The 24834-nt window shown below is 39.8% G+C and overlaps 1 protein-coding gene across 1 annotated transcript in view; it reads left to right on the top strand.

Annotated features, from left to right (window-relative positions):
• The first annotated feature begins 1062 nt into the window (after window positions 1-1062).
• The window catches only part of LOC133649601 (BMP/retinoic acid-inducible neural-specific protein 3-like), a 68199-nt gene continuing 44427 nt past the window's right edge, over window positions 1063-24834 (top strand). The window contains exons 1-3 of the mRNA XM_062046210.1: window positions 1063-1399; window positions 1480-1781; window positions 23980-24179. Coding sequence (XP_061902194.1) covers window positions 1507-1781; window positions 23980-24179 — 475 coding nt within the window. The 5' untranslated portion in view covers window positions 1063-1399; window positions 1480-1506. The remainder of the gene's footprint in view (window positions 1400-1479; window positions 1782-23979; window positions 24180-24834) is intronic.

The raw sequence follows: 24834 nt of genomic DNA, 5'->3' as shown, positions 1-24834 counted from the left end.
AGACGGGTCAGCAGCGCAGAGATGTCCCCAACCGATGCACAGGCTAGTGGTCCACCCGGGGTCCCGGCTCTGGACAGCCAGCACTTCATCCATGGCCACCGGACCTATGCAACTCCCCCTCGCAAGGGACAGGGGAGAAGAGGAAGAAACCTGTTCCCTGGTAATAACCGGTAATTACTCTGACCAGTAAACCCATGTCAGCCTCATAAGAGGCGTCTTTAGTCACACGAGCCTCCGGCTGTGAAGCTGTGTCACAGGACCATACCACGGGAAAACAGTGCCAGTAATTAGCCTATCCCCAACCGATGCACAGGCTAGTGGTCCACCCGGGGTCCCGACTCTGGACAGCCAGCACTTCATCCATGGCCACCGGACCTATGCAACTCCCCCTCGCAAGGGACAGGGGAGAAGAGGAAGAAACCTGTTCCCTGGTAATAACCGGTAATTACTCTGACCAGTAAACCCATGTCAGCCTCATAAGAGGCGTCTTTAGTCACACGAGCCTCCGGCTGTGAAGCTGTGTCACAGGACCATACCACGGGAAAACAGTGCCAGTAATTAGCCTATCCCCAACCGATGCACAGGCTAGTGGTCCACCCGGGGTCCCGACTCTGGACAGCCAGCACTTCATCCATGGCCACCGGACCTATGCAACTCCCCCTCGCAAGGGACAGGGGAGAAGAGGAAGAAACCTGTTCCCTGGTAATAACCGGTAATTACTCTGACCAGTAAAGCCATGTCAGCCTCATAAGAGGCGTCTTTAGTCACACGAGCCCCCGGCTGTAAAGCTGTGTCACAGGACCATACCACGGGAAAACAGGGCCAGTAATTAGCCTATTATTATCCGACTGATTTTAGCACATTTGTGTGCCCGAGGAAGGCGCTGTAATACCAAATAATGATCCTGATGCTTATCACTGCAATCCACTCAGACTGTACACACCGCCCTACCTCTCCGGCTTGGGGGAGGGAGAGGCGGTGTGGGAAGGGAGGGGAGCGTGGCGTGGGGAGAAAAAGCTCTCTGTGTGGAAGCAGCCGCTCATTCACCAAGCAGCTCACACAGCAGAGGGAGGAAGAGGCGGAGGACAACAGCTGGTGCGGCGTTTTGCATGAAAATAGAAGAGGCGGACAAACATCTTTAACAACGGCATTGATGCAGCGGGAGACTCGGGTACGGGTGACGGCGTTTTCTGTTTGGACGTACGGAATGAACTGCCGCACGGACGTCGGGTGTCTGCTTCCCTGTGACAAAGTTGAGCTAGAGCGGATATCAAGTTGAAAGAAATCCCAATCCCTTTGTCCGATCAAGGAACGGGAGATGTTTTATTCACCAGTCTTGCCGGACCGGGAGACGACTTATTTCCAGGAGTGCATCGTTTGCTCGTAATTGCAAAGTCAGGTGAGTACAACGCAGCGCCCAAATGGATTTGTAATATGCGGAACTTACAGCTAACGACTTCTTGCATCCTTCCGGTCCAGAGAGAATGAGGTGTCGCTGGGTGAAGCATGAGCCCTCGGAGAATCGGTCATAGGCGGCTGTCTCTGCTATGGATAAGTGCGGCTCTCGGCCTCTGGCTCTGCTGCGGATGCAGGACCTGGAGGGCCGCGGCCGCAGCCGGCGGAGACGCAGCCGACGGAGTCGCCGGACCGGGCAAAGGCGCTCCGGGCGGCTCGCTCGCCTGGCTACTGTCGGATAAAGGACCTTTCCACCAGTCCTTGGAGTTCACAGAGGCTGCGGAGAGAAACCAGCAAGGCTTTAGCACCAGATACAAGATCTACAGGTGAGAGAGCTTTGTGTTTAATGGAATGTGGAGGCTGTAGCGTCCGTGCAAGGTGTGTGCATTCCACCCAACACGGCAGGGCAAACAAGAGTGGAATTAATCAGCGGAGAGATGTGCCCACTCTCAGGATCGCCCTCCCAGGTATCACACCTGCCAAGACTCAACCTGTCTTTACACATCCTGCCTAACCCTTTCATCGGGTGACATTCCCCTTTTACCCCGGGCTACAATTCATGGACATGCGGTTAGAAAAAGATGTCAGTTTATTTCCAAAAATAGTAACTTAACGCTCAAGTTAACTCAAAACACTTGTATCTCAAGTCAACATCTTCCATTGAAACTAATCTAATTAATTGCTCCCCCCCAAATCAAATAAATCTGCAGTGTTTTAACACGTGCCTTCGAAAGAAAACATATTGTTACCGTTTTTTCCCGGACTATAAGGCGAACTTAATATCCTTTCATGTTCTCAAAAATAAGGTGCACTTTATGTACGTATTAACTCTAGTTTTGTACCTACCAACCCCCAAGCAATGTTATTGGCTACATACTGTAATGATAAGTGTGACCAGTAGATGGCAGTCACACATTAGAGATACATGTGGACTGCAGGTTGACGCATGTTCCAATAAACGGCGCTAGCAAGCACCCGTAAGCAAGCAACACCAAAACGTTGATTGTTTCATTGAGAATAAAGAACATTACACACGGCACTCAAAAATCAGTCAAGATGTTTTATTAGGACTTTGGTAAGCTAAGAAGTCGCACCGCTTGATGGATTGTGGGAGCATTACGACTACCATAGTCAGACGTACTGTGCTTCAACATACAGTATTATTATGGTGTGTGTATAAGGACCCAAAATAGCACCTATTAGGAGACATTATCTGGTGTTTGGTTTCACAATATTATACAAAACCTACTTTGCTTACCTTCTGGTACCTGCTGATGTGTATTTGGGATCTGCATAAGTCCCCAAAATGTGCACATGTCTGCCATTGTAGTCAATAAGCTCCTCCTTCTTCTCTATCTTTTTGTTGTGGTGCATTCATCCTCCACTGTTGCCCTTTCTAATATCAATCAATCAATCAATCAATGTTTATTTATATAGCGCTAAATCACAAGTGTCTCAAAGGGCTGTACAGGCCACAACGACATCCTCGGTACAGAGCCCACATACGGGTAAGGAAAAACTCACCCCAGTGGGACGTCGGTGAATGACTATGAGAAACCTTGGAGAGGACGGCATATGTGGGTAACCCCCCCCCCCCCCCCCCCCCCTCTCCCCAGTACAAAGTAGCGTACACTTTTAACTTATATCTGTCAGTAGATTCGCTATGGAAGCGCTAAAAAACTACCGGTACAACAAAGATGAGGAGGAAAAGACGCTGTCGAAGTGGAGGCACGTGAATAAGAGCGCCCAGAAGAGACGGTCAGAAAGATGGTGAAGATCTATGCAACATTTTGACTAAAGAACCACCATGACATGTTATGTAGACCACAAGGAAATGTAGAAAAAATCATAATACGACCACTTTAATGCGCCTTATGATCCGGTGCGCCCTATGGTTAAAAAAAGATGCTCTTTTCATACATCAAACAATACAATAGAACGTACTACTAACAGTTGTTAGTAGTACGTTCTATTGTATTGTCTTAGCTTTATGAAGTACTGTATTGAGAATGTACATCATTTAACCATGGAGAGTCCACTCCCGGCTGCTTCTCCGTCAAACACAACCAGCAGCAGCTTTTCCATATTTTCGTGGATAAATGTTCACCGTTTAGATATTATTTATGTCCAAATAGTCCTAAATTAAGGTACCACTGTATCAGCTCCTCCATCTTTTGTAGTTTTTGGTTGCATTCAACCTGGGTTCATGCAACCGTCAGTTAAACATGTGGCTTCGTCAAAATAAGTCTTGGACCTTAATTGCATCCCTAGAGGACTGGAATAGACTTGAATCTGTACTGTCGGAAGACCAACAATGTATCAAGAAGAAGTACCGACAAGAACTCTTCGTACAGATTAAGGAAAACTGAATCTTCCATAGGCAAGCTTTAGGGACAGCGGTAAGGAAAACTCCCTTCGCATGAAGACATCTTGAACACAACCGAGACCCGGTATCATGTGGTGGACCAAAGGCAAGCCACAAGAGAAACAACAGACAAGAATCTAAATAAGAGGCTGGACAGGACCATGATCATTTGTCAGTTTTTGATGCACTGCTTGATATTTGTGTCCCGCACGTTGGCGAAAAATGAGAGGAGCCAGGTGAGGTGGTTCAGGCATCTGGTCAGGGCGCCACCCAGACGCCTCCCTGGGGAAGTGTTTAGGGCACGTCCGACCGGTAGGAACAAAGGAGCTGAGCCAGAAGGATAAGCTTTGAATTTACCGGTCGATCTAAGTTCCCATCCTCAGCTATGGTCATGAGCTTTGGGTTATGACCCAAAGGACAAGATTGCGGGCAAAATGAGTTTCCTCCGTCAGGTGGTGGGGCTCTCCCTTAGAGATAGGGTGAGAAGATCAAAGTAAAGCCACTGCTCCTCCACATTGAGAGGAGCCAGATAAGGTGGTTCGGGGATCTGGTCACCTACCTGGGGAGGTGTTTCGGGCATGTCTGACTGGTAGAAGGCCACATTGGGAAGACTGTCTACCGGCTGGTTTTGGAACGACTCGGGATCCCCCGGGAGGAGCTGGACGAAGTAACTGGGGAGAGGGAAGTCTGGGTTTCTGTGCTTAGGCTGCAAGATCACGGGCGAAATGAGTTTCCTCCGTCGGATGGCGCGTCTCTCCCTTAGAGATAGGGTGAGAAGATCAAAGTAAAGCCACTGCTCCTCCACATTGAGAGGAGCCAAATAAGGTGGTTCGGGGATCTGGTCACCTACCTGGGGAGGTGTTTAGGGCATGTCCGACTGGTAGAAGGCCACATTGGGAAGACTGTCTACCGGCTGGTTTTGGAACGACTCGGGATCCCCCGGTAGGAGCTGGACGAAGTAACTGGGGAGAGGGAAGTCTGGGTTTCTGTGCTTAGGCTGCAAGATCACGGGCGAAATGAGTTTCCTCCGTCGGGTGGCGGGTCTCTCCCTTAGAGATAGGGTGAGAAGCTCTGTCATCCGGGAGGAGCTCAAAGTAAAGCCGCTGCTCCTCCACATGGAGAGGAGCCAGATGAGGTGGTTCGGGCATCTGGTCAGGATGCCACCCGAACGCCTCCCTAGGGAGGTGTTTAGGGCATGTCCGACCGGTAGGAGGCCACGTTGGGAAGATTATGTCTCCCGGCTGGCCTGGGAACGCCTCGGGATCGCCCAAGAGGAGCTGGATGAAGTAACTGGGGAGAGGGAAGTCTGGGCTTTTCAGCTTAGGCTGCTTCCCCTGCGACCTGACCTCGGATAAGCGGAAGAAGATGGACGGTTGGTGAAAACACATCGCTGATTACAAATACCGGGTTTGACGTTTGAAGCTGGGGAACACACCTGTAGTTTTTCACCCTAAGAAAAGCCTTCATGGAATTTGTTCTGCCTTTTTGAAACTCCTTGAAGGCTGACCTTGCCCTGCTACCTTCCTGACCTCAAGGACTGCCAGTCCCGCAGCAGCCCTACCATTACCTTGTCTGTTTGGATTTCCCTTCTCCCTCCACTGTGTCGGTTTCATCGCAATTGATTGCTCAGCGGGCATGTAATGATCTGTCACGTTCAGGATGGAGCACGCTCCTCCAGCAAACATTCCTCCACTCGCCATATGCGCCTGCTGATGGAAGAGCTGTCGGCTGAAACCACAGCCCGGGTCTGTCCGTCAGAAGCTGGCAGCCGGTCTGTCCGCTCCTCGCGATGATTGGCCGTAATGGCGCACTCCACATTGTCCCGCTACCCCAATTATTTGTCTGCCGAGCGCGGCGGTGATTGCCTCCCGGGAGGAAGGGCAGGGAGGTGCACAGAGCGGCAGAGTGGGACTGGAAGACATTAAGTGATTTCATTGGCTGACATTTGTATCTGAGGACCTCATGATGAGATGACTGGGATGTTGTGGCATTACCATCACTGTACCGTGTGTGACAAATGTGTGGTGAGAAGCGCACAGGCAGCAGAGCGCCCGCATGGAGTGGCACTACAGTAAGGCTTGTTCAATTACTGACTGATGTACAGGAGGATTTGCAATTCTGGTAAGAGTTGCGTGTGAATGCCCCGATGCTGAAGCTGAACTGGAACACTGATTGGATGTAGAGTGACTGTTGGGATCGTTTGAAGAGCTGACGCTGACCTGAAACGGAGTGTCACAAACCAGGATGTTTCAGTTTAATCCAGTGGTTCTTAACCTTGTTGGAGGTACCGAAACCCACCAGTTTCATATGCGCATTCGCCCAACCCTTCTTTAGTGAAAAATACAATGTTTTATTTCATTTGTTTTCAAGTTCAATACAAGAACTTTTTATTTACACGATTGACTGAATGAAACTTGTATTAGTAGATTGCACAGTACAGTACATATTCCGAACAATTGACCACTAAATGGGTAACACCCCAATAAGTTTTTCAACTTGTTTAATTAAGTCGGGGTCCACGTTAATCAATTCATGAGTCTGGTGTGTCTTGACCTCTGCCGAACCCCTGAGGCCGACTCACCGAACCTCTAAGGTTCGATCGAACCCAGGTTAAGAACCACTGGTTTAATCACACAAAAATAGCAACAAAAACAAAGCTAGCATAAAAAGTTAGCATGCTAAAATGCTAATAGTTAACGTGCGTCGGCAGCACCGACTATCACAAACCATGAGTTTTCAGTTTAATCATACAAAACTAGCAGAAAAAGCTAGCGTAAAATTTTAGCATGCTAACATTCTAACAAGTGTGCTAACAGTTAACGTGCTAACACACATGAACTATTACCATATTTGCATGACAGCACCGAGTATCACAAATCAGAATTTAAACATAAAAAATATAGCACAAAAATATATATACTAACACATTAGCATGCTAACGTTCTCACATGTATTTTAACAGTTAAGTTGTTTATGCGCCTTAACTGTTAGCATAGTTGCTCGACAGCTATTTGATTATAACAAACTATGATATTTGGAATGAAGCATACACAATAAGAAAAAAAGAGCTAGCATAAAACGTTAGCAGGTTAACTTGCTAACAGTTAACGAGCGTCAGCACCGACTATCACAAACCATGATTTTTAGGTTTAAAGATAGACAATAGGCAAAAAAAAAGCTAGCAAAGAACATGGTAACAGTTAACGTGCTAATGTTTTAGCATACTTGCATGACTGCATCGAGTATCACAAACCATGATTTTCAGGTTTAAAAATACACAATTAGCAAAAAAAAAAAAGCTAGCTTAAAATGTTAGCATGCTAACATTCTCACAAGTATGCTAACAGTTAACGTGCTAACGTACGTTAAATAGTTCCATATTTGCATGACAGCACACAGTATCACAAACCATTATTTTCAGGTTTAAACATAGAAAATTTGCAAAAAATAAATAAAAGTTGTAAAAAACGTTAGCATGCTAACATTCTCACAAGTATTCTAAGAGTTGTTTCTGCACCTTAACTGTTAGCATACTTGCTCGATAGCTATTTGATTATATTAACAAACTATGATACTTGGGTTTAAACATACACAATTATCAAAAAGAGCTAGCATAAAACTGTTAGCACGTTAGCATGCTAACGTGCTAACAGTTAACGAGCGTCAGCACCGACTATCACAAACCATGATTTTTAGGTTTAAACGTACACAATAAGCAACAACAACAAAAAGCTAGCAAAGAACATGCTAAAGTTCTCACAAGTATGCTAACAGTTAACTTAGGCACGTAAAGGGAGGCATGTAGATAAGACCGCCCACAAGACGGTCCATCCTGAAGATGGTCTGTAAAACATAATCTATGCAACATTTTGACCAAATTATATATATATATATATATATATATATATATATATATATATATATATATATATATATATATATATATATATATATATATATATATATATATATATATATATATATATATATATATATATATATATATATATATATATATATATGTATGTGTGGGAAAAAAATCACAAGACTATTTCATCTCTACAGGCCTGTTTCATGAGGGATTTCCTCAATCCTCAGGAGATTTTAATGGAAGCATTCACATACCATGGTTTATATAGGGCACAGGGCGGGTGGGTACAGGCAGGCGTGGGGGCGTTATATATATATATATATATATATATATATATATATATATATATATATATATATATATATATATATATATATATATATATATATATATATATATATATATATATATATATATATATATATATATATATATATTAATATATATATGAAACCTAACTCACATACATTTCAAGGTTATTTAAATAAAACTAAAACTGTTTGTTCCATTTTTGAGTGTTTGACAAACATCCAAAACAAATATACCTGTATGCTCATTCATATTTTAATGAAAGGAAGAATGATTCACCTGGTTCCAGGCGGACTTGGTCACATACCGCCGCACGTCATTTTCTGATCAGGCATGTTTTTTGCCGGTTTTCTCAAGTATCGCATTCAACGTTCCTTTCATCTGCTTGTGCAGTACTCGTCCTTCATTGGGTTTTCGATCATTCCGTCCACCTTTTTGTTACGCCCATCAATGCCAACCCTGTTTTCATCCGTAAATAGGTTCGCAAACATCTTCAACAATCGAACCAGGATCCTAACAATCCACATTTTCTGCATTAAACTGACATGTAAAGAAAGAAATGTAGCTCCTCTCCCCTGAGTTCAAGTGCTCCTACAGCAAGAATACAGATTATGCTACAAAATACATAAAACGATGAGTGTCAATTTTGTGTTGAGCCGTTTGAAAAATCATAATAAAAGCAAACTAATTATCCAGTCATGCTAATAAAACCTTAATGATCCATCTTGAGTACAATTATTAATGATGAAAAACGATATCTGCAATGGATCACGATCCCAGATTCATCAGCAAATAGGTCCTTTGTTCCGGTGACCACATATGGGACCCAATTGTTAGGCCTGGTTCCCCGTCTGAAGACATGTTTTCTAAGCATGAACCTTTCCTGGCTTTTCTTTTGATGATACTTTCACTAATTGGACTTGTGGTGCTCTTAGTCCCGTTTGAAGTGGCCGTTTTATCTCCAGCTATGATCTCACCATCACTAAATTCGGACTGACCGATACAGCCGATCAATTTTCTCCAGGGGCCGTTAGAAAGCTTCGGTGTGTTGTTAAGAGGGATGAAAGACTTGAGGATTTGATTGTGTTTAGTCGGGACGCACGTACCCACAATCACGGCGCTACTTGGTAATCAACGTCGGGCCGGGTCCGGCTTTTCATGCTGAATGACGACTGCATGCTAATTTACCTGTTTCTCCTCCATCCCTGCTCGACTGCGAGAGATAAAACCCAAGAAAATCAATCATTTTTTTCAAAGGAGTTTAAGGATTTGGTTTCCAAAAAAGCAACAAAAAAAAACAGTCTTTGATTTAGTGATTGACTGCTGCCTTAGAAGCGACTTCATTCCTTCATTTAGTCCTCCTTTTGCCCGACATAAGACATTCTAATTCTATTAATGTTCCAAATACCACAGGTTACTTCAGCAAACATCGTCAACAATCAAACCATGATCCTATCAATCCACATTGTTGTGTTATTAATACATGGAATTGATATCTAAACATGGAAGTGTAGCTCCTCTCCCCTGAGTGCAAGTGCTCCTACAGCATACAAAATACATTAAAAACGTGTTCATGTCAATTTTATGTTGCGCTATTCGAAAAATCCTAATAAAAGCAACAACAAAAAAACAGACTTTGATTTACTGATTGACTGTTGCCTTAGAAACCACTTCATTCACTCATTTAGTCCTCCTTTTGCTCGACATAAGACATTCTAATTCTATTAATGTTCCAAATACCACAGGTTACTTCAGCAAACATCGTCAACAATCAAACCATGATCCTAACATTTTGTGTTATTAATACATGGAATTGATATCTAAACATGGAAGTGTAGCTCCTCTCCCCTGAGTGCAAGTGCTCCTACAGCATACAAAATACATTAAAAACGTGTTTATGTCAATTTTATGTTGAGCTGTTCGAAAAATCCTAATAAAAGCAACAACAAAAAACAGACTTTGATTTACTGATTGACTGTTGCCTTAGAAACCACTTCATTCACTCATTTAGTCCTCCTTTTGCTCGACATAAGACATTCTAATTCTATTAATGTTCCAAATACCACAGGTTACTTTAGCAAACATCGTCAACAATCAAACCATGATCCTAACATTTTGTGTTATTAATACATGGAATTGATATCTAAATATGGAAGTGTAGCTCCTCTCCCCTGAGTGCAAGTGCTCCTACAGCATACAAAATACATTAAAAACGTGTTCATGTCAATTTTATGTTGAGCTGTTCGAAAAATCCTAATAAAAGCAAAAAAAAAAAACAGACTTTGATATACTGATTGACTGTTGCCTTAGAAACCACTTCATTCACTCATTTCGTCCTCCTTTTGCCCGACATAAGACATTCTAATTCTATTAATGTTCCAAATACCACAGGTTACTTTAGCAAACATCGTCAACAATCAAACCATGATCCTAACATTTTGTGTTATTAATACATGGAATTGATATCTAAACATGGAAGTGTAGCTCCTCTCCCCTGAGTGCAAGTGCTCCTACAGCATACAAAATACATTAAAAACGTGTTTATGTCAATTTTATGTTGCGCTATTCGAAAATCATAATAAAAGCAACAAAAAAAAACAGACTTTGATTTAGTGATTGACTGTTGCCTTAGAAGCCACTTCATTCACTCATTTAGTCCTCCTTTTGCCCGACATAAGACATTCTAATTCTATTAATGTTCCAAATACCACAGGTTACTTCAGCAAACATCGTCAACAATCAAACCATGATCCTAACATTTTGTGTTATTAATACATGGAATTGATATCTAAACATGGAAGTGTAGCTCCTCTCCCCTGAGTGCAAGTGCTCCTACAGCATACAAAATACATTAAAAAACGTGTTTATGTCAATTTTATGTTGAGCTGTTCGAAAAATCCTAATAAAAGCAACAAAAAAAAACAGACTTTGATTTACTGATTGACTGTTGCCTTAGAAACCACTTCATTCACTCATTTAGTCCTCCTTTTGCTCGACATAAGACATTCTAATTCTATTAATGTTCCAAATACCACAGGTTACTTTAGCAAACATCGTCAACAATCAAACCATGATCCTAACATTTTGTGTTATTAATACATGGAATTGATATCTAAACATGGAAGTGTAGCTCCTCTCCCCTGAGTGCAAGTGCTCCTACAGCATACAAAATACATTAAAAACGTGTTTATGTCAATTTTATGTTGCGCTATTCGAAAATCCTAATAAAAGATAAAAAAAAAAACAGCCTTTGATTTAGTGATTGACTGTTGCCTTAGAAGCGACTTCATTCACTCATTTAGTCCTCCTTTTGCTCGACATAAGACATTCTAATTCTATTAATGTTCCAAATACCACAGGTTACTTCAGCAAACATCGTCAACAATCAAACCATGATCCTATCAATCCACATTGTTGTGTTATTAATACATGGAATTGATATCTAAACATGGAAGTGTAGCTCCTCTCCCCTGAGTGCAAGTGCTCCTACAGCATACAAAATACATTAAAAACGTGTTCATGTCAATTTTATGTTGAGCTGTTCGAAAAATCCTAATAAAAGCAACAAAAAAAAACAGACTTTGATATACTGATTGACTGTTGCCTTAGAAACCACTTCATTCACTCATTTAGTCCTCCTTTTGCTCGACATAAGACATTCTAATTCTATTAATGTTCCAAATACCACAGGTTACTTTAGCAAACATCGTCAACAATCAAACCATGATCCTAACATTTTGTGTTATTAATACATGGAATTGATATCTAAACATGGAAGTGTAGCTCCTCTCCCCTGAGTGCAAGTGCTCCTACAGCATACAAAATACATTAAAAACGTGTTCATGTCAATTTTATGTTGCGCTATTTGAAAATCATAACAAAAGCAACAAAAAAAACAGCCTTTGATTTAGTGATTGACTGTTGCCTTAGAAGCGACTTCATTCACTCATTTAGTCCTCCTTTTGCCCGACATAAGACATTCTAATTCTATTAATGTTCCAAATACCACAGGTTACTTTAGCAAATATCGTCAACAATCAAACCATGATCCTAACATTTTGTGTTATTAATACATGGAATTGATATCTAAACATGGAAGTGTAGCTCCTCTCCCCTGAGTGCAAGTGCTCCTACAGCATACAAAATACATTAAAAATGTGTTTATGTCAATTTTATGTTGAGCTGTTTGAAAAATCCTAATAAAAGCAACAAAAAAAACAGCCTTTGATTTAGTGATTGACTGCTGCCTTAGAAGCGACTTCATTCACTCATTTAGTCCTCCTTTTGCCCGACATAAGACATTCTAATTCTATTAATGTTCCAAATACCACAGGTTACTTCAGCAAACATCGTCAACAATCAAACCATGATCCTATCAATCCACATTGTTCTGTTATTAATACATGGAATTGATATCTAAACATGGAAGTGTAGCTCCTCTCCCCTGAGTGCAAGTGCTCCTACAGCATACACAAATACATTAAAAACATGTTTATGTCAATTTTATGTTGAGCTGTTCGAAAAATCCTAATAAAAGCAACAAAAAAAAACAGACTTTGATTTACTGATTGACTGTTGCCTTAGAAACCACTTCATTCACTCATTTAGTCCTCCTTTTGCTCGACATAAGACATTCTAATTCTATTAATGTTCCAAATACCACAGGTTACTTTAGCAAACATCGTCAACAATCAAACCATGATCCTAACTTTTTGTGTTATTAATACATGGAATTGATATCTAAACATGGAAGTGTAGCTCCTCTCCCCTGAGTGCAAGTGCTCCTACAGCATACAAAATACATTAAAAACGTGTTCATGTCAATTTTATGTTGCGCTATTTGAAAATCATAATAAAAGCAACAAAAAAAAACAGCCTTTGATTTAGTGATTGACTGTTGCCTTAGAAGCGACTTCATTCACTCATTTAGTCCTCCTTTTGCCCGACATAAGACATTCTAATTCTATTAATGTTCCAAATACCACAGGTTACTTCAGCAAACATCGCCAACAATCAAACCATGATCCTAACATTTTGTGTTATTAATACATGGAATTGATATCTAAACATGGAAGTGTAGCTCCTCTCCCCTGAGTACAAGTGCTCCTACAGCATACAAAACACATTAAAAACGTGTTCATGTCAATTTTATGTTGCGCTATTCGAAAATCATAATAAAAGCAACAAAAAAAAACAGACTTTGATTTACTGAATTGACTGTTGCCTTAGAAACCACTTCATTCACTCATTTAGTCCTCCTTTTCCTCGACATAAGACATTCTAATTCTATTAATGTTCCAAATACCACAGGTTACTTTAGCAAACATCGTCAACAATCAAACCATGATCCTAACATGTTGTGTTATTAATACATGGAATTGATATCTAAACATGGAAGTGTAGCTCCTCTCCCCTGAGTGCAAGTGCTCCTACAGCATACAAAATACATTAAAAACGTGTTTATGTCAATTTTATGTTGAGCTGTTCGAAAAATCCTAATAAAAGCAACAAAAAAAACAGACTTTGATTTACTGATTGACTGTTGCTTTAGAAACCACTTAATTCACTCATTTAGTCCTCCTTTTGCCCGACATAAGACATTCTAATTCTATTAATGTTCCAAATACCACAGGTTACTTCAGCAAACATCGTCAACAATCAAACCATGATCCTAACATTTTGTGTTATTAATACATGGAATTGATATCTAAACATGGAAGTGTAGCTCCTCTCCCCTGAGTGCAAGTGCTCCTACAGCATACAAAATACATTAAAAACGTGTTTATGTCAATTTTATGTTGAGCTGTTCGTAAAATCCTAATAAAAGCAACAACAAAAAAACAGACTTTGATTTACTGATTGACTGTTGCCTTAGAAACCACTTCATTCACTCATTTAGTCCTCCTTTTGCTCAACATAAGACATTCTAATTCTATTAATGTTCCAAATACCACAGGTTACTTTAGCAAATATCGTCAACAATCAAACCATGATCCTAACATTTTGTGCTATTAATACATGGAATTGATATCTAAACATGGAAGTGTAACTCCTCTCCCCTGAGTGCAAGTGCTCCTACAGCATACAAAATACATTAAGAACGTGTTCATGTCAATTTTATGTTGCGCTATTCGAAAATCATAATAAAAGCAACAAAAAAAAACAGCCTTTTATTTAGTGATTTACTGCTGCCTTAGAAGCGACTTCATTCCTTCATTTAGTCCTCCTTTTGCCCGACATAAGACATTCTAATTCTATTATTGTTCCAAATACCACAGGTTACTTCAGCAAACATCGTCAACAATCAAACCATGATCCTAACATTTTGTGTTATTAATACATGGAATTGATATCTAAACATGGAAGTGTAGCTCCTCTCCCCTGAGTGCAAGTGCTCCTACAGCATACAAAATACATTAAAAACGTGTTCATGTCAATTTTATGTTGCGCTATTCGAAAATCATAATAAAAGCAAAAAAAAAACAGCCTTTGATTTAGTGATTGACTGCTGCCTTAGAAGCGACTTCATTCACTCATTTAGTCCTCCTTTTGCCCGACATAAGACATTCTAATTCTATTAATGTTCCAAATACCACAGGTTACTTTAGCAAACATCGTCAACAATCAAACCATGATCCTAACATTTTGTGTTATTAATACATGGAATTGATATCTAAACATGGAAGTGTAGCTCCTCTCCCCTGAGTGCAAGTGCTCCTACAGCATACAAAATACATTAAAAACGTGTTTATGTCAATTTTATGTTGAGCTGTTCGAAAATACCTAATAAAAGCAACAACAAAAATGACTTTACTGATTGACTGATGCTTTAGAAACCACTTCATTAACTCACCGACATAATATTACCAAGGGTGTGTCGATGACTTAAGATGCGTGCTTAAACAGGCTGTTTTATTACGCTTATTTAGACAATAGTTGACTGAATGAGTCGTATATATTTCTGCAATGTGGTCTGGAAAATCAATTAGGGCGGGAAGAAAGAGCGACATACATACAACTTTGCAACAGTAAAAAAAAAACAGATTTAATGACACAATTTGTTTGTACCCAGGAATGGAGACACGGGAACTATCGGGGATGTTTGCATCCACTTTCTCAGCTCGCTTTGCCGTCAGCGGTAGTAAGAAGGCAGGATTTACGCGTCCTCTCACTCATGCGCCCGGCAAAGGTTGTCATGGGCTGAATAGATGGCGTCCATTACCGCCGCCTTACCTTCCTCATCCAGACTCGATTTGGGGTAGATTAAAGTTTTTATGGCTTTGCAGGGTGGACTCAACTCATTAGGTTTGATCGGCAGGAAATGTGCTTGTTTTTGTTCTAGTACGTTAGTCTTACTTATTATTACTCTTGTTGCCACTGATTCAGCCCCCAACTTCTGCGACAGATTCTTTTTGTCTTCTTATCTTTCTCTCCTTGTCATTTCTCCTCTTCTTTCTTTTTTAATTTCAAGTCGACACATTTATTCACGTGCCGATGCACAGTTTGCACGTGCAGGAAAATTAAAAAAGGAATATTTTAACCGGGCCACCGTAGAGCCGGTGCGGTTGTACCGCCTAACTGTGTGCTTTGCTGCAGACAGGAAGTCCCTGCAGAGGGTGACCAGGACAGCGGAGAAGATAATCGGTCACCCTCTTGAGGACATTGACACACCTGCAAATCGGATGGAAAATTAGAGGGAACATTAGAGGGAACATTGTTTGGGGTATCCATAATACTTAGACTTAGCCTTCTTTTTTTATTGGCATTCAAATTTTAACTTTACAGCACAGATACGCCGATAGGGAGAACTTTTTATTTACACGATTGTCTGAATGAAACTTGTATTAGTAGATTGCACAGTACAGTACATATTCCGAACAATTGACCACTAAATGGTAACACCCCAATAAGTTTTTCAACTTGTTTAATTAAGTCGGGGTCCACGTTAATCAATTCATGAGTCTGGTGTGTCTTGACCTCTGCCGAACCCCTGAGGCCGACTCACCGAACCCCTAAGGTTCGATCGAACCCAGGTTAAGAACCACTGGTTTAATCACGCAAAAATAGCAACAAAAACAAAGCTAGCATAAAACGTTAGCATGCTAAAATGCTAATAGTTAACGTGCGTCGGCAGCACCGACTATCACAAACCATGAGTTTTCAGTTTAATCATACAAAACTAGCAGAAAAAGCTAGCGTAAAATTTTAGCATGCTAACATTCTAACAAGTGTGCTAACAGTTAACGTGCTAACACACATGAACTATTACCATATTTGCATGACAGCACCAAATATCACAAATCAGAATTTAAACATAAAAAATATAGCACAAAAATATATATAATAACACATTAGCATGCTAACGTTCTCACATGTATTTTAACAGTTAAGTTGTTTACGCGCCTTAACTGTTAGCATAGTTGCTCGACAGATATTTGATTATAACAAACTATGATATTTGGAATGAAGCATACACAATAAGAAAAAAAGAGCTAGCATAAAACGTTAGCAGGTTAACTTGCTAACAGTTAACGAGCGTCAGCACCGACTATCACAAACCATGATTTTTAGGTTTAAAGATAGACAATAGGCAAAAAAAAGCTAGCAAAGAACATGGTAACAGTTAACGTGCTAATGTTTTAGCATACTTGCATGACTGCATCGAGTATCACAAACCATGATTTTCCGGTTTAAAAATACACAATTAGCAAAAAAAAAAAAGCTAGCTTAAAATGTTAGCATGCTAACATTCTCACAAGTATGCTAACAGTTAACGTGCTAACGTACGTTAAATAGTTCCATATTTGCATGACAGCACACAGTATCACAAACCATCATTTTCAGGTTTAAACATACAAAATTTGCAAAAAATAAATAAAAGTTGTAAAAAACGTTAGCATGCTAACATTCTCACAAGTATTCTAAGAGTTGTTTCTGCACCTTAACTGTTAGCATACTTGCTCGATAGCTATTTGATTATATTAACAAACTATGATCATTGGGTTTAAACATACACAATTAGCAAAAAGAGCTAGCATAAAACTGTTAGCACGTTAGCATGCTAACGTGCTAACAGTTAGCATGCTAACGTGCTAACAGTTAACGAGCGTCAGCACTGACTATCACAAACCATGATTTTTAGGTTTAAACGTACACAATAAGCAACAACAACAAAAAAGCTAGCAAAGAACATGCTAAAGTTCTCACAAGTATGCTAACAGTTAACTTAGGCACGTAAAGGGAGGCATGTAGATAAGACCGCCCACAAGACGGTCCATCCTGAAGATGGTCTGTAAAACATAATCTATGCAACATTTTGACCAAATTATATATATATATATATATATATATATATATATATATATATATATATATATATATATATATGAAACCTAACTCACATACATTTCAAGGTTATTTAAATAAAACTAAAACTGTTTGTTCCATTTTTGAGTGTTTGACAAACATCCAAAACAAATATATGAAGATAATCGGTCACCCTCTTGAGGACATTGCTCGCTCTCGCAGCCTCGGCAGAGCAAAAAAACAAAAAACCCTGGCAGACAACTCTCACTCGAGTCAGCAATTGTTCAAGCTGCCGCCATCAGGGAAGAGATTTCGGAGTTAAAACCAGTTCTAACTAGCTTACTCTGTTTTCCACTGTTCGCACTGCTATTTATGCATGTATTTTTGACACGCAAACTTTCTAAATAAATGTATAAAACATTTTTACGATGGCTGTCAAAGTGAACGCAATAACAACGGGTTAACTATAAGGTCCTTAAAGGCCTACTGAAATGTTTTTTTTTTTTTTAAACGGGAATAGCAGATCCATTCTATGTGTCATACTTGATCATTTCGCGATATTGCCATATTTTTGCTGAAAGGATTTAGTAGAGAAAATCGACGATAAAGTTCGCAACTTTTGCTCGCTGATAAAAAAAAAAAGCCTTGCCTGTACCGGAAGTAGCTTTAACTGCATATAGAAACAAAAAAAATAAACCCCTGACTGGAAGGATAGATAGAAAATCAACAATACTATTAAACCGTGGACATGTAAATACACGGTTAATGCTTTCCAGGCTGGCGGAGGTTAACAATGCTGTGCTAACGACGCCATTGAAGCTAACTTAGCAACGTAGCAACCGGACCGCACAGAGCTATGCTAAAAACATTAGCTCTCCACCTACGCCAGCCAGCCCTCATCTGCTCATCAACACCCGTGCTCACCTGCGTACCAGCGATCGGCAGAAGGACGAAGGACTTCACCCGATGCGTTTGGCGGCCCGGAGACGTAGGAAGTCAAGGTGAGGTCGGCGGCTAGCGCGGCTAGCGCGGCTAGCGCGGCTAGCGCGGCTAGCGCATCTAGCGCGTCTAGCGCGGCTAGCGCTCCAACAAAGTCCTCCTGGTTGTATTGCTGTAGTCCGCTGCTAATACACCGATCCCACCTATCCATCCATCCATCCATCTTCTTCCGCTTATCCGAGGTCGGGTCGCGGGGGCAGCAGCCTAAGCAGGGAAGCCCAGACTTCCCTCTCCCCAGCCACTTCGTCTAGCTCTTCCCGGGGGATCCCGAGGCGTTCCCAGGCCAGCCGGGAGACATAGTCTTCCCAACGTGTCCTGGGTCTTCCCCGTGGCCTCCTACCGGTCGGACGTGCCCTAAACACCTCCGTAGAGAGGCGTTCGGGTGGCATCCTGACCAGATGCCCGAACCACCTCATCTGGCTCCTCTCGATGTGGAGGAGCAGTGGCTTTACTTTGAGCTCCTCCCGGATGACAGAGCTTCTCACCCTATCTCTAAGGGAGAGACCCGCCACCCGGCGGAGGAAACTCATTTCGGCCGCTTGTACCCGCGATCTTGTCCTTTCGGTCATAACCCAAAGCTCATGACCATTGGTGAGGATGGGAACGTAGATCGACCGGTAAATTGAGAGCTTTGCCTTGCAGCTCAGCTCCTTCTTCACCACAACGGACCGATACAGCGCCCGCATTACTGAAGACGCCGCACCGATCCGCCTGTCGATCTCAAGAACCACTCTTCCCTCACTCGTGAACAAGACTCCGAGGTACTTGAACTCCTCCACTTGGGGCAAGATCTCCTCCCCAACTACAACTGTCTTATTTGCAGCCTTCATTGTTCATTAAACAAATTGCAAAAGATGTCCAGAATACTGTGGGATTATGAAATGAAAACAGAGCTTGTTGTATAGGATTCTACGGGGTACCATAACTTCCGTTACTCTGACTTCGTCACGCGCATACGTCATCATACCGCGACGTTTCAGCCGGATATTTCCCGGGAAATTTTAAATGTCACTTTATAAGTTAACCCGGCCGTATTGGCATGTGTTGCAATGTTAAGATTTCATCATTGATGTATAAACTATCAGACTGCGTGGTCGCTAGTAGTGGCTTTCAGTAGGCCTTTAAACGTAGCGACGGAAAACGTAATGGTGTTCCGTTACCGTTGAGCTACAAACAGGAAAACAGCGAGCAGACATGCATGAATTAAAAAAAGGTGGATTATGGAAAATCCCAGGTCCAAAGCCATTACAAGTCATTCTCCCGACAAAACAAGACTAGCTTTTCTACACATTATATTCTTCAAAACATCTTTTCTCAAACCAATCACACACTTCCCGGCTTCACAATATTAGTGCTACGCGTAACACCTGGTCTAACTCCAGTAAGAAAATGAGAAATGTCTTACATTACGATCATGCGTTGAGCGTCAAATATGTTTTGTAATGTAACCTGTGATATTTCTACCTAAATAAAAATACCAGTACATCAGTTGAGGAATAAGGAGGGGGACAACGTGTGGCAAATTAAAAAAAAGTGCATATTGTTTTATAACGTGCTCTCGTTGTTAGCACTTCATTACAGAATGTTTAGCAGGCTGAATATTAGACGTGATCAATAAACCGAGATGTTTAAGACATTGTCATGCAGCAATGTGAATATGATTAATTTGCAAAACAGAATATCACAAGTATTTATTCAGGTATAAATATCACAGATTACACTAACAAACATATTTAACAATCAAGCCATGATCCTAACAATCCACATTTTGTGTTATTAATACATGAAACTGATATCTAAACATGGAAGTGTCGCTCCTTTCCCCTGAATGCAAGTGCTCCTACAGCAGGAATACAAATTCAGTATTGCTACAAAATACATTTTAAAAATGTGTACATGTCAATTTTGTGTAGAGCTGTATGAAAAATCCTAATGTTTAAAAAACATTTAATAAAAGCAAGCTAATTATCCAGTCATGGTAATAAAAATTACACTTATTAATGATGAAAAATGATATCTGAAACCAATCGCGATTGATCTTGACTTTTTCAAGTTGAAAAATCACAGGTTGCATCAGCAAACATCTTTAACAATCAAACCACGATTGTAGCAATCCACAGTTTGTGTTATTAACGCATGAAACTGATATCTAAACATGGAAGTGTAGCTCCTCTCCCCTGAATGCAATTGCCCCTACAGCAGGAATACAAATTCTGTATTGCGACAAAATGTGTTTATGTCAATTTTGTGTTAAGGTATTTCAAAAATCATTAAAAAAGCAAACTAATTATCCAGTCATGCTAATAAAAACTTGAAAAGTATCTGTCTTGGGTACATTTATTGATGATGAAAAATTATATCTGCACATAGTCGCGATTGATTTTGACTTATTCAAGTTGAAAAATCAAAGGTTACATCTGCAAACATCTTTAACAATCAAACTATGATCGTAACAATCCACATTTTGTGTTATTAACGCATGAAACTGATATCTAAACATGGAAGTGTAGCTCCTCTCCGCGAGTGCTCCTACAGCAGGAATACAAAATACATACAAAAATGCGTTTGTCAATTTTGTGTTGAGGTATTTGAAAAATCATTAAAAAAGCAAACTAATTATCCAGTCATGCTAATAAAAACTTAATTATCCATCTTGAGTACACTTATTAATGATGAAAAATTATATCTGCAAACTAACCCGATTGATTGACTTATTCAGGTAGAAATATCACAAATTACATGAGCAAACACCTTCAACAATCAAACCATAATGAAACTTATTTAATTTCATTTCAAACTTATTTAGTTTCATGAAACTGATATCTAAACATGGAAGTGTAGCTCCTCTCCCCTGCGTGCAAGTGCTCCTACAGGAGGAATACAAAATACATTTAAAAAAATTTGTTTATGTCAATTTTGTGTTAAGCTATTTGAAAATTCATTAAAAAAGCAAACTAATTATCCAGTCATGCTAATGAAAACTTATTATCTGTCTTGGGTACACTTATTAATGATGAAAAATTACACCTGCAAATAGTCACGATTGATTTTGACTTATTCAAGTTGAAAAATCACAGGTTGCATCAGCAAACATCTTTAACAATCAAACCATGATCGTAAAAATCCACAGTTTGTGTTATTTACGCATGAAACTGATATCTAAACATGGAAGTGTAGCTCCTCTCCCCGGAGCGCGAGTGCTCCTACAGCAGGAATACAAAATACATACAAAAATGCGTTTGTCAATTTTGTGTTGAGCTATTTGAAAAATCATTAAAAAAGCAAACTAATTATCCAGTCATGCTAATAAAACCTTAATTATCCATCTTGGGTACACTTATTAATGATGAAAAATTATATCTGCAAACTAACCCGATTGATTGACTTATTCAGGTAGAAATATCACAAATTACATGAGCAAACACCTTCAACAATCAAACCATAATGAAACTTATTTAATTTCATTTCAAACTTATTTAGTTTCATGAAACTGATATCTAAACATGGAAGTGTAGGTCCTCTCCCCTGCGTGCAAGTGCTCCTACAGCAGGAATACAAAATACATTTAAAAAATGTGTTTATGTCAATTTTGTGTTGAGCTATTTGAAAATTCATTAAAAAAGCAAACTAATTATCCAGTCATGCTAATAAAAACTTAACAATTATCTGTCTTGGGTACACTTATTAATGATGAAAAATTATACCTGCCAATAGTCACGATTGATGTTGACTTATTCAGGTAGAAATATCACAAATTACATCAGCAAACACCTTCAACAATCAAACCATGGTCGTAAAAATCCACAGTTTGTGTTATTAACGCATGAAACTGATATCTAAACATGGAAGTGTAGCTCCTCTCCCCGGAGCGCGAGTGCTCCTACAGCAGGAATACAAAATACATACAAAAATGCGTTTGTCAATTTTGTGTTGAGCTATTTGAAAAATCATTAAAAAAGCGAACTAGTTATCCAGTCATGCTAATAAAAACTTAATTATCCATCTTGGGTACACTTATTAATGATGAAAAATTATATCTGCAAATTAACCCGATTAATGTTGACTTATTCAGGTAGAAATATCACAAATTACATGAGCAAACACCTTCAACAATCAAACCATGATCGTAATGAAACTTATTTAATTTCATTTCAAACTTATTTAGTTTCATGAAACTGATATCTAAACATGGAAGTGTAGGTCCTCTCCCCTGCGTGCAAGTGCTCCTACAGCAGGAATACAAAATTCATTAAAAAATGTGTTTATGTCAATTTTGTGTTAAGCTATTTGAAAATGCATTAAAAAAGCAAACTAATTATCCAGTCATGCTAATAAAAACTTAACATTTATCTGTCTTGGGTACACTTATTAATGATGAAAAATTATACCTGCCAATAGTCACGATTGATGTTGACTTATTCAGGTAGAAATATCACAAATTACATCAGCAAACACCTTCAACAATCAAACCATGATGGTAAAAATCCATAGTTTGTGTTATTAACGCATGAAACTGATATCTAAACATGGAAGTGTAGCTCCTCTCCCTGGCGCGCAAGTGCTCCTACAGCAGGAATACAAAATACATTTAAAAAATGCGTTTGGCAATTTTGTGTTGAGCTGTTTGAAAAATCGTTAAAAAAGCAAACTAATTATCTAGTCATGCTAATAAAACTTAATTATCCGTCTTGGGTACACTTATTAATGATGAAAAATGATATCTGCAAATTAACCCGATTGATGTTGACTTATTCAGGTAGAAATATCACAAATTACATCAGCAAACACCTTCAACAATCAAACCATGATCGTAAAAATCCATAGTTTGTGTTATTAACGCATGAAACTGATATCTAAACATGGAAGTGTAGCTCCTCTCCCCTGAGCGCGAGTGCTCCTACAGCAGGAATATTAATTCTGTATTGGGACAAAATACATAAACATGGTAGCTACGTTATGGCACTAATTATATCCTGTATGTCAATTCCATGTTGATTAATCATGCAGCCTGTCAGAGATCTTACAAATGTGCTAACTATAAACACAAAACATGGGGTTGGCAACAGTTGCAGGATTGATAAATCACATTGCGAGAGCTAAATGATTATATTTGCATTTATGAGGCTCTTTTTTCATAACTTAGTACAGTGGTCCCCAACCTTTTTGTAGCTGCGGACCGGTCAACGCTTGAAAATTTGTCCCACGGACCGGTGGGGGGATGGGGGGGGGGGGTGTATTTTTCAAATTTTTTATTTTTTTTTATTTTTTTATTTTTTTTACATAAATGAATACAATCATGTGTGCTTACGGACTGTATTCCTGCAGGCTGTATTGATCTATATTGATATAGAATGTATATATTGTGTTTTTTATGTTGATTTCATAAAAAAAAAAAAATTAAAATAAAAAAAAATACATTCTTGTGCGGCCCGGTACCAATCGGGCCGCGGACCGGTGGTTAGGGACCACTGACCTAGTATATAAAACGCTAAAGTGACGGCACACAACATGAGCAGATCAAGTTTGCACGTCTTATAGCACCAGCAAACCTTTAGTAGAGGAGGCCCATCCTGTGTTACTGTCAAAATAAAAGCACCGTCATTTGTAACCTGAGGAACGTCGACCTCGTGTGAGGTGACCAACGCCATTAAAGTGTGTGTGTGTGTGTTTGCAGGGAGTTTGGTCGATGGAAGGTCAACAGCCTGGCGGTGGACAAACGAGACAGTCTGGGCGGCGGCGGCCTGACTCCGCCCCTCGACCCGGACTTCATGCAGACCATCCGCCAGCTGGGGAGGCGACCCTCGCTAAACACCATCACCGAGACCCTCATCAAGAAATATGGCAGCCACCTCCTGCTCTCTGCCACGCTGGGAGGTGCGCTAACACACACACGCCAACAAACACACACACACGCACACACACACACACACAAAATGTGCGGCGAGGAGTGAGCCAATACTGAGCCGGCGTTATTTCTCAGATGCAACATAAAGGCGTTCCTCTCAAGTCTAATATGAGCGTTCAAACATCTTTTATCTCTTTTGCAAAACAACTGTGGAACTTCAAAATAAGACTAATTATACCTAATGACAACATTAAATACAGTAGTGTAGTAGACCTAAGTATTCATCAATATCATTCATAATAACATGTAATATATACATGATGTAAGTATATATGTCATGTAGTAACATTCATAATAACATGTAATATATACATGATGTAAGTATATATGTCATGTAGTAACATTCATAATAACATGTAATATATACATGATGTAAGTATATATGTCATGTAGTAACATTCATAATAACATGTAATATATACATGATGTAAGTATATATGTCATGTAGTAACATTCATAATAACATGTAATATATACATGATGTAAGTATATATGTCATGTAGTAACATTCATAATAAAATGTAATATATACATGATGTAAGTATATATGTCATGTAGTAACATTCATAATAACATGTACTATATACATGATGTAAGTATGAAGGTCATGTAGTAACATTCATA

This window comes from Entelurus aequoreus, linkage group LG05 (genome assembly GCF_033978785.1).
Source record: "Entelurus aequoreus isolate RoL-2023_Sb linkage group LG05, RoL_Eaeq_v1.1, whole genome shotgun sequence".
Classification (NCBI taxonomy): Eukaryota; Metazoa; Chordata; class Actinopteri; order Syngnathiformes; family Syngnathidae; genus Entelurus; species Entelurus aequoreus.
The sequence above is the reverse complement of the archived record's forward strand: the minus strand, read 5'-3'. Positions and strand labels throughout refer to the sequence as shown.